Here is a 12,760-nt window from a genome sequence, read left to right as displayed (position 1 = left end):
GTGTTGAATCCCATCCTATTCTCATCCGCCCACCCTTGTAACCTGTCTAGGTCCGATTGCAGCCTATTCCTCCCTTCTAGTGTGCCCACATCTTAGTGTCATCAGCAGATTTGAACAGGGTGCTTTTTACCCCCTTGTCCAAGTCACTGATCCAATCCGATCCAATAAATTAGATTCTTTACATAGAGAATTATAGCAAATACATACATTCCATGTGTAGAATCTAATTATTTGGGGGTTATCTTAAATTCAAAGTCATTTTGGATTTGACTAAATACACTAGCTTTCATAGTGTCATATATACCTATTAAATCTAATGATACTTACTGTGTAAGTGAAGGGTCAGATTAAAAAAGAATTTTTGGACCTCTCTTGCTAACTCAGTATTTCTAATACTTTGGGACTTTTTAAATACTTTTGGCTCATTAAGTCCAGCCCAGCCCAGCCCAGAAACTGCAACTAAATTTTTTTTTTAAATGAAGATTGAATTGCTTTTAGTGACAGTGGAGCCTGTTTCCTTGACTTCATTACATTGATTGCCAAACATAATTCTATTGTAAAGGCTTAAGCCAATGGCACTGTTCAGTTATTGTGCTTTTTCATAAAACAGTACAACAACAGCTGCTTCGTCAATTTAGGTTATCTAATAAAAAGCATAAGGGTTCTGAAACTACCTGCCTAAAGGGGGAAAAACTTCTGCTAGAGCAGGTCACTATTCTGGAAGGCAGAGGCCTGATAAGATCCAGTGCCTGAATGCTGATGCTAAACATTCAGAATAGAAATGAAGTATTTTTTTTTGTTTTAATAAAGAGGATAATTAACTAATTCAAGAACTTGTGTAAGATGATAGTAGTTTCTTTTTTTTCTTTTGCTTCAAAGCTTTAAATCAAATTCTCTTGTATTGTTTTCGGTGTTACTAAGTGCCTTACGGCAGGATTTACTAAGTGAAATTATTTTGCCTGGGTTATGCACAAGCCTGACTAGATGAGGGATTCTCAGCCAGAATGCTGAGAGATCCTTCCAAGGGTCCCATGGTACACCACACACTATTAGTACTGTTAGATAAACAAAAACCTACATATGATTCACGGGACAAACCAACAGATTTCAACTAGCACCTGTTGTGGTCTTTCTGAGTTACTTCTCCCAGAAGATTTACTGTATTATTTTGTTGTAGTCAAAACAGAGTGAAGGTTAAGAGCTGGCGTTTTCTGAGGAATTTTGTGAATGTAACACAGTTGAGAATCACTGGACTAGATTATCATGATGTGTGCCCTTCTGACCTGAAAATTCTCTAATGTGTGCATGCGCACACATACACACAGGGCAGTAGGATTTTAAACTTGGGGAAGAACTGTCACTTGTGTTGCAAGACTCACCATCTGCAGCATCCCTTTGTGGCCAGACCCGGTATACAGGTCTTCTATTGCCCCTGCCCATTTCTTTGCATCTAACTCCTCTTGGAATAACTAAGTTTAGATTTAACCTCAAGTGTCTGTGTGCCTAGCTTTAGGCCCCTCCCCAATTTGGGGCTCAGTAATCATTGGTTCTTTACTTCCAAGGCCATCATTTTTACTGCAGGAAAGCAGAAATAGGGGAGTAAAGGCATGTACTTTTCTGTGTTCCAGAGCAACAGAAGACTTCCTTCTGTGATATCTCAGTGCTTCTGACCTTACCTGTTTCCATTTCTTTCCCTGCATTTACTCTTCCTGCATCTTCTTCCAACCTTATAGTTTCCAAGCATCTGCAGTGTTCTCCATTTCCTGCCCCATTCTGCCTGGGTTGTAGTTGTTTTCAGCTGACTCCTTGGCACAAATGGGAGGTCATGTCTGGGGTGCTGTCATGTAAGGTCTATATACCTCATCACAGGTTAGGATGAAAAAGTGTATACTTTGTTCATTAATTTATCTTCACAACACAAAATAAATATGTTTTGAATTAAGTTATTTGAATAAATGCTGTTGGCCAAAGTCCACTGAATAAGGGTAATCATGCATACTTTTTTCTGTTTTTGTGGCAGTCCTTTACTGGTAGTTGGCACTGTTTTAGCTCAACTCTGTTTCTTTCAAAGCAGGAGATAAAAATTTTCATTGACATCAGTGGGTGCAGTTAGGCCAGCACTGAGCTTCTGTAAAAATAGCAACTGAAATCACTTAGAGGTAGGCAGAGATTGTGGAAGGAGAGTACCAAAATGTGCATGCTCAAACTGTTTTTTTGTTCAACAGAGTGAACGGTTGCAATCTGACCTGATTGTGTGTGTAGTCATTGGTGTACTCTACTTTGCAATTCATGTCAGTACAGTTTTCACAGTCCTGCAGGTAAGCTGTTTTAAATTGTACTTTTCTCCTTTCTTGAAAATTAATTTTTGCACATCCTACTATATAACTGTTTTTCTAATAATAGTGTCCAAAGGCCTCATTTGTGTTTGGGGGCTTAACATGCATTAAGTGTTGCTCAAACAAAATGAATACAGGTTTCCCTCGATTTTCAGCTGTACATGCGTTCCCAGAGAATGGCGCATAAATTAAATTCACATAAAGCACGCCCACTTTACAATGTAACAAATAGGAATAAGTTCCCATGGCAGTGAGAGAGGGATGGAGTGAAGATGGGACTAGGGAAAGGGCAGGGGGAGGGGTGCTGCTCCCAGGGCTGCACAAGGCAGCAAAGCAGAGGGAATAGAGCGGCACTCACCCCAGCCCTGGCTGCAGCGGCCCTGGGAGCGGCCAGCACCAGCTGCCTGCAGCCACTGGGCTGCACCATGCTCTGCCTGTCTCCACTCGCCTTTGCTCCTGGGCTGCTCCTGGGGCCACTGCAGGCAGGTCTGGCATGAGTGCTCTGTCCTACACTGCCTGGGGCTTTGCTTGTCTGAACTCACCCCAGCCCTTGTGGAGTGGCCCTGGGAGCAGCTGACACCAGCTGCCTGCACCATGGCACAGAGCAGCCCAGGAGCTGGGGTGTGCCCAGGTGCAAGGGGACAGGCAGAGCCACAGTGCAGCCCAGTGGCTGCAGGTAGCTGGCGCCAGCTGTTCCTGGGGCCACTGCAGCCAGGGCTGCAGTGAGTGGGGCCATGGCCCTTTTCCCTTCCCCCCCGGACTTACCTGCTTGGTCTGGGGGGCATCTATGCTGATCATGTAAGAGCGAATTTACCTCGCATACAACAAATTATGGGTCTAAATATGCTCATCGCATAAGAGTGAATTTGCATATAAGGAACCCACATAAATCAAGGGAAACCTGTACTGCCTTTCCTGAAGAGCTTGAAATGTCAGCCCTTGTTTCAGTTCTCCAAACCATCCCTTTCTCCCTACTCCTTCCCACCCCCCATCCCTTCACTGTGTCCATACCAGTTTTTCAGCCTGTCTGACACCATGCCCTTCTTTCAGGCTTTTTGTGGAGGGGAAAGAAATTATACCTGTGAAATGGGTTTTAAGGCTCTGTTACCCTCATTCTTGACGGGCTGGATCCTCCCCCTCGTATTGTGATTGAGCTACAAGTGGACACAGTCCCTTTTCCTCCTTTCATTCTGTCTTTCCCTTCCTCTCATTAGATTGTTTGACCAAATATGATGCGGCAGGTTTTGACACAGATACCAAACACTGGGTGATGGCTTCTTGAAATGATCAGAATCTTTGATTTGCTTTTCCAGCCTAAATCAAGTACAGGCCTTGGGAGCATAGTAGCTTTATCAATCTAGTGATGAAGTGCAGAAGAATCAAAACCATGAAAGAAGGTCAGAAGTACTATGGAACAAGGGTCAGCTACTTGTGGGCTGCGAGCCAGATCTTGCCCAAGGAACCTTTGATTCCGGCCCATGGACATGTGGCTTAAGCAGTAGCAGGGGGTGCTTTCTGTGGGAACTCTCCCTGTGCTGCTGCTGGGACAAGCAACAGTGGGACATGCAGGTCCACAGCCAGAAAAGATTGACTATATCCCTGTTGTAGAACAAAAGATAGCAACCCAGCTCCAGGAAACATTAAAAGATAGGATAGTCTATCTAGCTTAAAGTTGTTGTCTTCTAAAGCAGTGGTTGGCAACTTATGGCCTGTGGGCCAGATCCAGGCTATGAAGCCAGAATGTTGGTGGCAATTTGGCAGCAGGGAAAGGAGCTGCCGGGTTGGAAATTTGGTGGCAGTGACCTGTCTCCTAAAATGTTGCCAACTACAGCTCTACTGCATCCTTTATTTTATATTCTTAAAAGTGGCATCATATTTCTCCCGTTATCATGAGAAACTATGTTCCAGGTGTGCTGTGAAAGGGGGCTATTGTATGAGTGCTATGGAGGTATGAAGTTATTAACTGTTACCCTTGTTTTATAAGCCTCAGATCTTTCTTTTCTTATTCAACTTTTGTTTAGCCTGTTCTGAGCTACGTTCTCTACGCTTTGGTGGGCTCAGTAGGTTTTGTAACCCATTATGTGCTGCCTCAGTTCCGAAAGCAGCTTCCCTGGCACTGTTTCTCCCACCCACTGTTGAAAACAAAGGAGTATTATCAATTTGAAGTCCGCAGTAAGTATCAACAGTATTTTTTTAACGTATGTTAATGGTTTTGCGACTTTATATTAACCATTACTTTACTTCAACTCTCTTTGCCTTGCATCTTTACTTGAATGTTTTGGGGTTTCTAATTTCTAGTGTTTTCTAGATAAGCATGCCTTGCTTGATCCTGTAGCATTTATTTTTCTATAATAATAATAATAGTAATAATAATAATAATGACTGTGCCTCATTAGACAAGCTTTCATTAATAATGAAGGCAATTTCAGTAAATCTGCTTTCAGGAGTTCACAAATTTGTGCTGAAAAAATCTTCTCATGATTTGTTTTGGCAAAATCAGTTCCATTTTTCTCCTGTTTTGGGGTTTTGTTTGTTTTTTAACGGTTTTACTGGATTAGATATTTTAGCTTTCTGCTTACTGGGCTTTTGGTCCATATTAAATACTACTGGTTTTCATTGGAGATAAAAGCTAAGCTTCTAAAAATAGAAAATACTACAGTGCAACAGTTCTATCAGTGTGTTCAGGAGCACCCATTGCTTCATGTTTGTGTGCTCGGGGATACATGTATTGCTTGTTATACAAATCTAAAGAAATGTACACCCATTTACTTTTTTAATTAGTGAAACTTCCCTGGAAAACAAATATTTTTTTATAATAACTTTTTCACCTAGAAGTTACAAAATGCAGTGGAGGTTTTACCCCATTAACAAAAACCCTTTATAAAAAGCACTGGTATTGAAATATTTACGTGCAATAGCTTATTCTTGTAAGGACCTCAAGGCCTTCATAGAGGAAGGTAAAAATACTATTTCAGTTTACAGTTGGGGAAAATAGGCTAAGGCCACAGTCCTGGGATTCAGTCTGTGTTGTTGTAATGTGCTGCTGCTCCCCCCTTCCCCGAGGAGCTTTGTGTACTCTGCATTATGAAATATTTGTATAGAGGTTATTTGCCCTAACTGCCCATGCTAATTGGGTTTCCAAATAAGTGTCCAAGTATTTTCAGCAAGATTACATGGCAAGCCCATAGTAAAGTCAGCATAGAACCCCAGGTTTTCTCTACTTTCTAGTCCCTATTTTATGGCTAAATTGTGCTGACCAAAATATATCTGAGAACTATGCAATTCTGTATTCAGAACCTGTGTTCCAAACAGTCAAGTAAGAGGGGGTTTTTTTAAGAACAAAAATTTGCATAGAGCAGATTGCCATTTTTAGCCTTAGCCAAGTCTTATATTGCCAAAAAACCCAAAACAAACAACCCCCCCCAAAACCACTTCTAATGCTGCTATCTTTAGCATCAAATGAGAACTGCAAAGTTTCTGTAACACAATCAAAGACCTATAAATAGGAGTTAGTAGGTTGCTGAGTAATAACGAAGATGAAGAAACAGAATGTTATTACATTTTGTTTCTGAGGCCTGTCAGATTTAAGTCTAAAGACTTCTTTCCTTTGGATGAAAATGTAGTTGTCTGCCATGTAGCAATCAGTTTGCCAGAGTAAATTGCAGTCTCAGCCTGGGTCTAATAACTGCAAGTTTATATTATTTTAGTGGTTACACATTCAAATGGATACAAGTCATCTTTGAAAGAAAAGTTGAATAGGGAAAAAATAAACTTAAATGCAGTGTTATGATTGAGAGTTTAAATGCACACAGATTTTTTTTTAAAAAGCCCAAAACAAAGCATAGTAGCAGTTGCATTCAGGCCCATTGACATGTTTTTAATATGGATATACGTGGTAGTGTTTCCATTATGCGCAGGCAGAACTGAAGCCATATTTAACATATAAAATATAGCAACCTGTAATATAAAATACAGTAATGTAAAATACTATAGGTCCTAATGTTACGCCATCTGGGCCCTTGCAGGAACAATTCATCTGAAGTTAAGGCAGGTCATTGTCGGTCATCCCTGAGGGGTTCTGCTCCAGGACTGGCAGCTGGTTAGTCCCAAGTTCTTCTGGAGCACCATAAATTACAATAGGATGTGCTTCATTTTGTATGTCATTGCTATCTTAAACCTACCCCTCTGATTTTAATACCTGCTACCTTTTACTGTTATGGGCACTAGCAGGCCTTGGTGATGAAGAGCTTATTACCAACTTAGAGTAGTGCTGCCTTTTCCCAGTCGGCCAGATGCACTTGAGGAGCATAATTGAAAACTGGCACAAACCTGGCCTGATGATGAGTCAGTGTGTGCAAGAAAGTTGAAAGTTATGAGACTGCCATGTGCCGAGTTTATACTGGCAAGATATGTAAGTTCTTGTAGGCTGGTTGTTTGGTGCATTTTATAAGAATCTGAGAGGTGTGGTTAGCTTTGTTAATCTGAAGTCAGACAGGGTAGGGTGGAACTTTAGAGACCAATTCATTCAGAGAGCCATAAGCTTTTGTAGGTGACAGCCTACTTCGACAGATGCTGTCACCTACAAAAGCTTATATCTCTGACTCAAGTAGGGCTGGACTGCTGATACCTAAGAAACTGCCATCTGTAAGAAAGGCCTTTAAGGGTTATCTAGGTCAGTTTTATTTTTCAGTACAAATATGATGGTCCTAAAATTTTTCAAAATGCATAATCAAAACATTAACTTGATCAGTATCAATAGAAATAGCCTTCATCAATTTGAAGTTACTCTCATTATGTAGTTAAGAAAATTCCAAATTCTAAACTTTGTACATAACTAAATTATTGCAAATTTCCCACCAGTGTGACTTAGTCCAACTCAATCTGAGAATCTCAATCTAAGAATCCAAATTAGTGCTTGGGTCCTCTTATAAACTGCCAGAAGCAGCTGTTGATTTGCAGTTATATGGAAGTAAATTTTGCATCACTGCTAAAACTTATTGAATGTTTATTTTGGCCATCCAACAATTGCCAGAAAACAACTGTTCCAGAGCTGAAATAAACTGCATCTGATTGCTAGTGTCCTGTTCTAGTTAGTCTCTCTCTCTGATCTGTGGTCTCCTCTTTTTGCAATCCTATTAGATGCAGCACATGTAATGTGGTTTGAGAAACTTCACATTTGGCTTCTCTTTGTGGAGAAGAATATTATCTACCCACTGATAGTCCTCAATGAGCTCAGCAGCAGTGCCAAGACTATTGCTACTCCAAAGAAACTGGATACTGAGTAAGTAGAAAGGTGGTCAGTAATCTGAGTAATATCCAGTATAGTGGAAGGAAATGGGTAAAGTGGCTATAAATTATAGCCTCATTGGAAATGTTAGTAGTGCTAGAAGCTGGGAATAAAAACTAATTCTTACTGTGCTTTCATTGCAAAATCTTCCTTGAGTGAATCACTAAATGTATTTAAACTGAATAGAATATTTCCATGTTAATCATACAATTAAGTCTCTGGGTTTAACAAAAGTAATCACCCAGACGGTATCCAGCATTTTCTGTTTGTGAACTGTTGAACTGTAGAAGTTGAGAGAGAAGTTTTATTACATGATTATCCAGCCTAGGCCTCCTGAAGTAGGATTGTCCCCCAACTGTTTGCTCATGATATTCTGTCCCTTGTATTCTTAAGACCCAAATCATGTTGGTTACTGGACAAGTTGCCAGGTCTCTGACTCTGTTTCTGGATCTTGTTATTTACCCGTCCTAGGTCTGAAATTTATAGCTATCACCTGACTCCAGATAGCATTACGTGATTCTCCCACTCCACCTGAGGCCATGTTACTCCAGCAAGTCTGACTAAAGCTCAGACCTTGCTGTTCTGTGCTCCTGCTTTCCAAGAACAAAGACCAAGGAGCCTTCCTAAAGTGGAGCATTTTTAATTTTTTAGAACAAAAATACTAAAACATTATTTGCATGTTTTAGTTCTTCCCTACACTTTACCATTCCCAGAATCTAGGAAGACCTAATTTTTAGATAGATGTGCGCCTCAGTTTGTCAGTCTCCCTGAGCAGCTCTGGCATACAAACTGCCCCAATTTAAGTCTCTTTTTAAAAGTGTTCATAACCTATTCATCTCTTTACAAACAGCCTTGCAAAATGAGGTTTGAAGCTTGATGGAGGTTAGGTTCTTAAAGCTAATGGATTCTCCCATGGACTTACAATACGTGAGAGAGTCTCATCTGGAAAGCCACTGTGTAGTTTTCATACATAGGGCCCATTGAACTGAAACTTTTATAAGTGTGATAAAAGTTCTACTACCCCCAGTGTAAGGTAGAACAATACAGTAAGGCAAAACATATTAATAAGCCAATATACAGTAACTTTTCCTCACTGATCAGGTCTCATGCAGTATTCAAAAAGAGTGTACATCACTGTCCATAACAATACAGATCCACTTGCTATCATACATAGGTTTTAAACTTTCTCAGGGAAATTGTTTTCCAGATGGTGTTGTAATAGTGTATTCTTTAAATGTCAGTTGAGTGGAGATCATTAAAGGAATGACTGTGGTGTGGTAGTTATCTAAAAATTCTAAAGGGTTCACAATACATTTATTGTGTGTAAGTAGTGATTGAACTGCTTGTTGCAATACAGTCCTTTCAGGCAGCAGATGAAATAACTTTCTTTCCTGAATCTCTTCTGTAGGTTGGGTGCATTAATGATCACCATAGCTGGCTTGAAGTTGCTGCGTTCCTCTTTCAGTAGTCCAACCTGTCAGTATGTCACAGTTGTTTTCACAGTGCTCTTCTTTACATTTGACTACAAAAGTTTCTCTGAGACCATGCTGTTAGACCTCTTCTTCATGTCTATACTCTTCAGCAAGGTAACTTAACACAAATACGGTCTGAAAAACCTGGGTGTTTCGGGTAGTCATATTTATGAATTCAAAGAATGAAAATCCCCATAATGAACTCTTACATACCATAAGTCCTATTAGTAAATCATTGCATACTTATTATTGGAGACCTTTTTTATCTTGGCATGTGACAGTCTCATCAGTGTTTTAGAGCACTGAAGCAAAATGCATTTTGTGGTTTTTTAAAGTTGCAGCATCTTGCCATTGTTAGAATAGAAACACTTTGGCTGATAAATGCAAGTGCTTTCAGGACTAGTAAGCTTTCCAAGCATTGGAAATGAGCTGGTGAGGTCAAAAGAGAAAAAAACAATCAAAAACCTTTTAATCCTAGGAAATGGCTCTGTGAGGAATGTCAGTGTTGAACCACGTTGCAGATTCAAACTCTTTTTAGGCTCACTACTTTGCTCCCTTTTTATTGGTTACCTCTCATCTTTCACCCCCCTTCTTCCCCCCCACCAACTAAGTTTTACTATTTTAAGATTGGTTTAATATTTACTTATTAAACTAATGATTGTTCCATGCCTTTATAAGAGAAATCTTCTAAAATGTTACCACAGTATTGTATTGGTAAATACAGTGGAAACCATGTAAGATGCCTCTGGGTAAAGTAAGATATTTAAACCATGCAAATGGCACTAGCTGTTTGCTTGATCCTGTTGATTTTTTTTAAAGTGTTAAATGCAATGCTCAAGGCAGTTTTAATGCTGCCTGAAAGTTTGTTTAGGCTAGTGTGCCCTTAGCTTTTCACAAAACCATTAAAGCTTATTACCAGACTTGGCAGGGGGGCCGGACAGTAGGCTGACAGCCTGGCAGCACAGCAACTTCCCCTGCACCTGCTGTGTGCTGGGCTGCAGGAGGAAGTGCATGTGTATGCGCATGCACATGCCCCCCTACTTCCTTACAATCCTGAAATTTTAAATTGATAAAATCAAAACAAATGCTTAAAAATAAAACTTGATATTATCTGTCAAAATTATTAAAAAAAAAAATAAAACTAAACTCTGCCAAACCTACTTATTACTCAGTGTGACTTGCCTTTGTCCAACCTGTTCTCATCCCTTTCAGGTTTGTTGTTTCAATACCAAATTATTCTGGTACAAACTGCAGTGGTGCAACTGTTACAGCTGCATGCTTCCATTGTGATACATGTGTAGAAAAAACATTGCAAATGAGTCCCTGCTTCCTTTGGTGATTTTTCATATATGTATTTATATAGCACAGCAGTTGAGATGGGCAGTTCATCCTTCTAGCCCAGCCCACATGTCAGGCAACTGTCTGATTGCCAAACTAACCTATCTTAGTGGCTTAGACTGTATATGCCATTCTGCAAAGTCAAGAGGGAGGGAGTGTGTGTATGTGTGTGTGCCTGCACGTGCACACTGTTTTACAGTGTTATATTATAAATGTCTTATTTTTTGTGACAGCTAAATGGTTACATAGTTTTTCTCTTGTGCCTGTTTCTAGCTTTGGGAACTCTTTTATAAACTGAGATTTGTGTATACTTACATTGCGCCTTGGCAAATCACATGGGGTTCTGCTTTCCATGCTTTTGCCCAGCCATTTGCTGTGCCACGTATCCTTTGAAAAAAATCCAAATGTGTTGACAGCTGTCTAGATTTAAACCTATAACTGCTTTGTTCTAATTGTTGTCATGTGCTAAACCTAATGGATACCTTTCCCTGCCCAGTGATTGTGGATGAAAAAACTAAATGCACCCGCTGTCTTGATGTGCCAATAAGACTTAGAATAGTTCTATTACAGAAAAGTTTTAGATTAGATTTCCATGTTATTTCACTGGAAAAGTGGTAAGCCAGTCTCCAAGCTTTTTTCCCCCCAACAACCATAATCTTAAGTTCCAAAGTTGAAGTATCTTCAAGAGAAGCTGGTATTTGGTAGGCTGCCCTGGATGAAGTGTGCATTACATGAGAGGTCCTGGGGATCCTGTTTTGTTTCTGTTTGTAAAAAGTACCAGGGGTTTGTCTTTACTTCCTTAACCCTGTCATGGCACAGATTCTGCAATGTTGTTTGTCCAAGCAGCTGTATCGGCTTTCTTCTCCACTCCACTCAACCCTTTCCTGGGAAGTGCAATATTCATCACTTCATATGCCAGACCTGTCAAATTCTGGGAGAGAGACTACAAGTGGGTGAAATTAGACCATTACTAAACACAGCAGAGATGGCTTCTTAATGAAAGCTGTGACCAAATGTGTGTGTATTTCTAGGTGATATGGTTATTTTCAAGAGAATTGGTTCATGGCTTTTAATATTTGCAAAAAGTATGTTGTTTTTCTGAAATGGTGTAGCGAGTATGTTTTGTTTTTTCTGCTGATTTTTTTTCTATGATACCTGATGGTATTTATATTTTATTCTTCTCATATTTTTTGATTGCATACAAAATCTCTAAAATGTCAGTGTTTTAACATGTAAGTGGAATCTGATAAGTGCTTTCTTATGTAAGGGGTATTTAGGGCTTACTTGTTTATACTGATGAGTGATGACTCGATTTAACACCTCATTTTACAGGTCAAACCATTTTTTTCCCTTAATGTCCCAGTAAGTTCCCTCATGTCACAACTTACTGTGATATCTTTTAAAGTCAGTGTGGTTTCTTCTTGGCTTATGTATCACCATCCCGAGTAAAAGATTCCCCAGGTTAGATGATACTTTTTGTTAAACCACTCCTTATGTGAAACAGGAGGGTTACAAGTAGCTGAGGAAAGACACTGATCTGTACAATCTATACCTGCTCTTGGGTGCTTTTAAGCCAAAAAGAATCTAGCTCGACTTTCAGATGCCAGGGTGAGGTTTCCATAGTGTCATTTAGGAGGAAAGAATTTTGTGCAAACCAGATGCATTTCATGTGAAACTAACTATGAGGCCCTGGTGTTAGTTTTAGCATCTTCTCAGAATACAGCAGTTTGAATCCACCTTGCCTTTTAGCCTTCCGGTAGAAATGTGGGTGTTACTGTCAGCTAATAAAAATTATACCTTTCTAGATGAATGTCACTTGCGCTTCTTAACTCCTAGTATCATACTGCAAATTAAATTTTCAATGTGTAGTCAACTTGGGTTTTAGCTTTAGCATTAACTATGCAAGTGACATAGCTAAAATGTCAAGGAGAACTTTGACGGCATTGTATCCTTACTATTTTCTGTTGGTTAATTGAGAGTGCTTTACTTATAGTTCCTTCAGTACTCTAACTAAATGAAGTTGTTACAAACAGTGGTAAAATGCTAGATACAAAGTAGAATAGACTACCAGCAAAGATGGAAATATTTTCCTCAATACATTGTCTGCAGCTTCATTACACTATATTTTCTTATATTATGAATAACTACGTTAAGAATGTTTCATTTTGTTGTCTTCAGCACAAAACGTGTGGACCATTCAAACACAAGACTGGCTTCCCAACTGGATAGAAATCCAGGTAATACTCTAATTGGTTGCTGAAAATGTTTCAAAAGCTGTGTGTGTGTGTGTGTGTGTGTGTGTGTGTGTGTGTGTGTGTGTGTGTGTG

General features: G+C 39.7%; 1 protein-coding gene across 6 annotated transcripts in view; it reads left to right on the top strand.

The window, feature by feature from the left end:
• PCNX1 (pecanex homolog 1 (Drosophila)) overlaps positions 1 to 12,760 on the top strand; it is a 159,472-nt gene that overhangs the window by 105,034 nt on the left and 41,678 nt on the right. For all 6 annotated transcript variants that reach the window (XM_019519142.1, XM_019519141.1, XM_019519138.1 and 3 more), the window contains 7 exons: positions 2,226 to 2,318; positions 4,358 to 4,508; positions 7,476 to 7,617; positions 9,032 to 9,209; positions 10,707 to 10,815; positions 11,253 to 11,382; positions 12,612 to 12,670. In XM_019519142.1, coding sequence (XP_019374687.1) covers positions 2,226 to 2,318; positions 4,358 to 4,508; positions 7,476 to 7,617; positions 9,032 to 9,209; positions 10,707 to 10,815; positions 11,253 to 11,382; positions 12,612 to 12,670 — 862 coding nt within the window. The remainder of the gene's footprint in view (positions 1 to 2,225; positions 2,319 to 4,357; positions 4,509 to 7,475; positions 7,618 to 9,031; positions 9,210 to 10,706; positions 10,816 to 11,252; positions 11,383 to 12,611; positions 12,671 to 12,760) is intronic.

This window comes from Gavialis gangeticus, unplaced genomic scaffold (genome assembly GCF_001723915.1).
Source record: "Gavialis gangeticus isolate Ggan-Ray unplaced genomic scaffold, GavGan_comp1, whole genome shotgun sequence".
NCBI classification, from domain to species: domain Eukaryota; kingdom Metazoa; phylum Chordata; order Crocodylia; family Gavialidae; genus Gavialis; species Gavialis gangeticus.
This window is presented reverse-complemented; position numbering and strand designations above follow the sequence as displayed.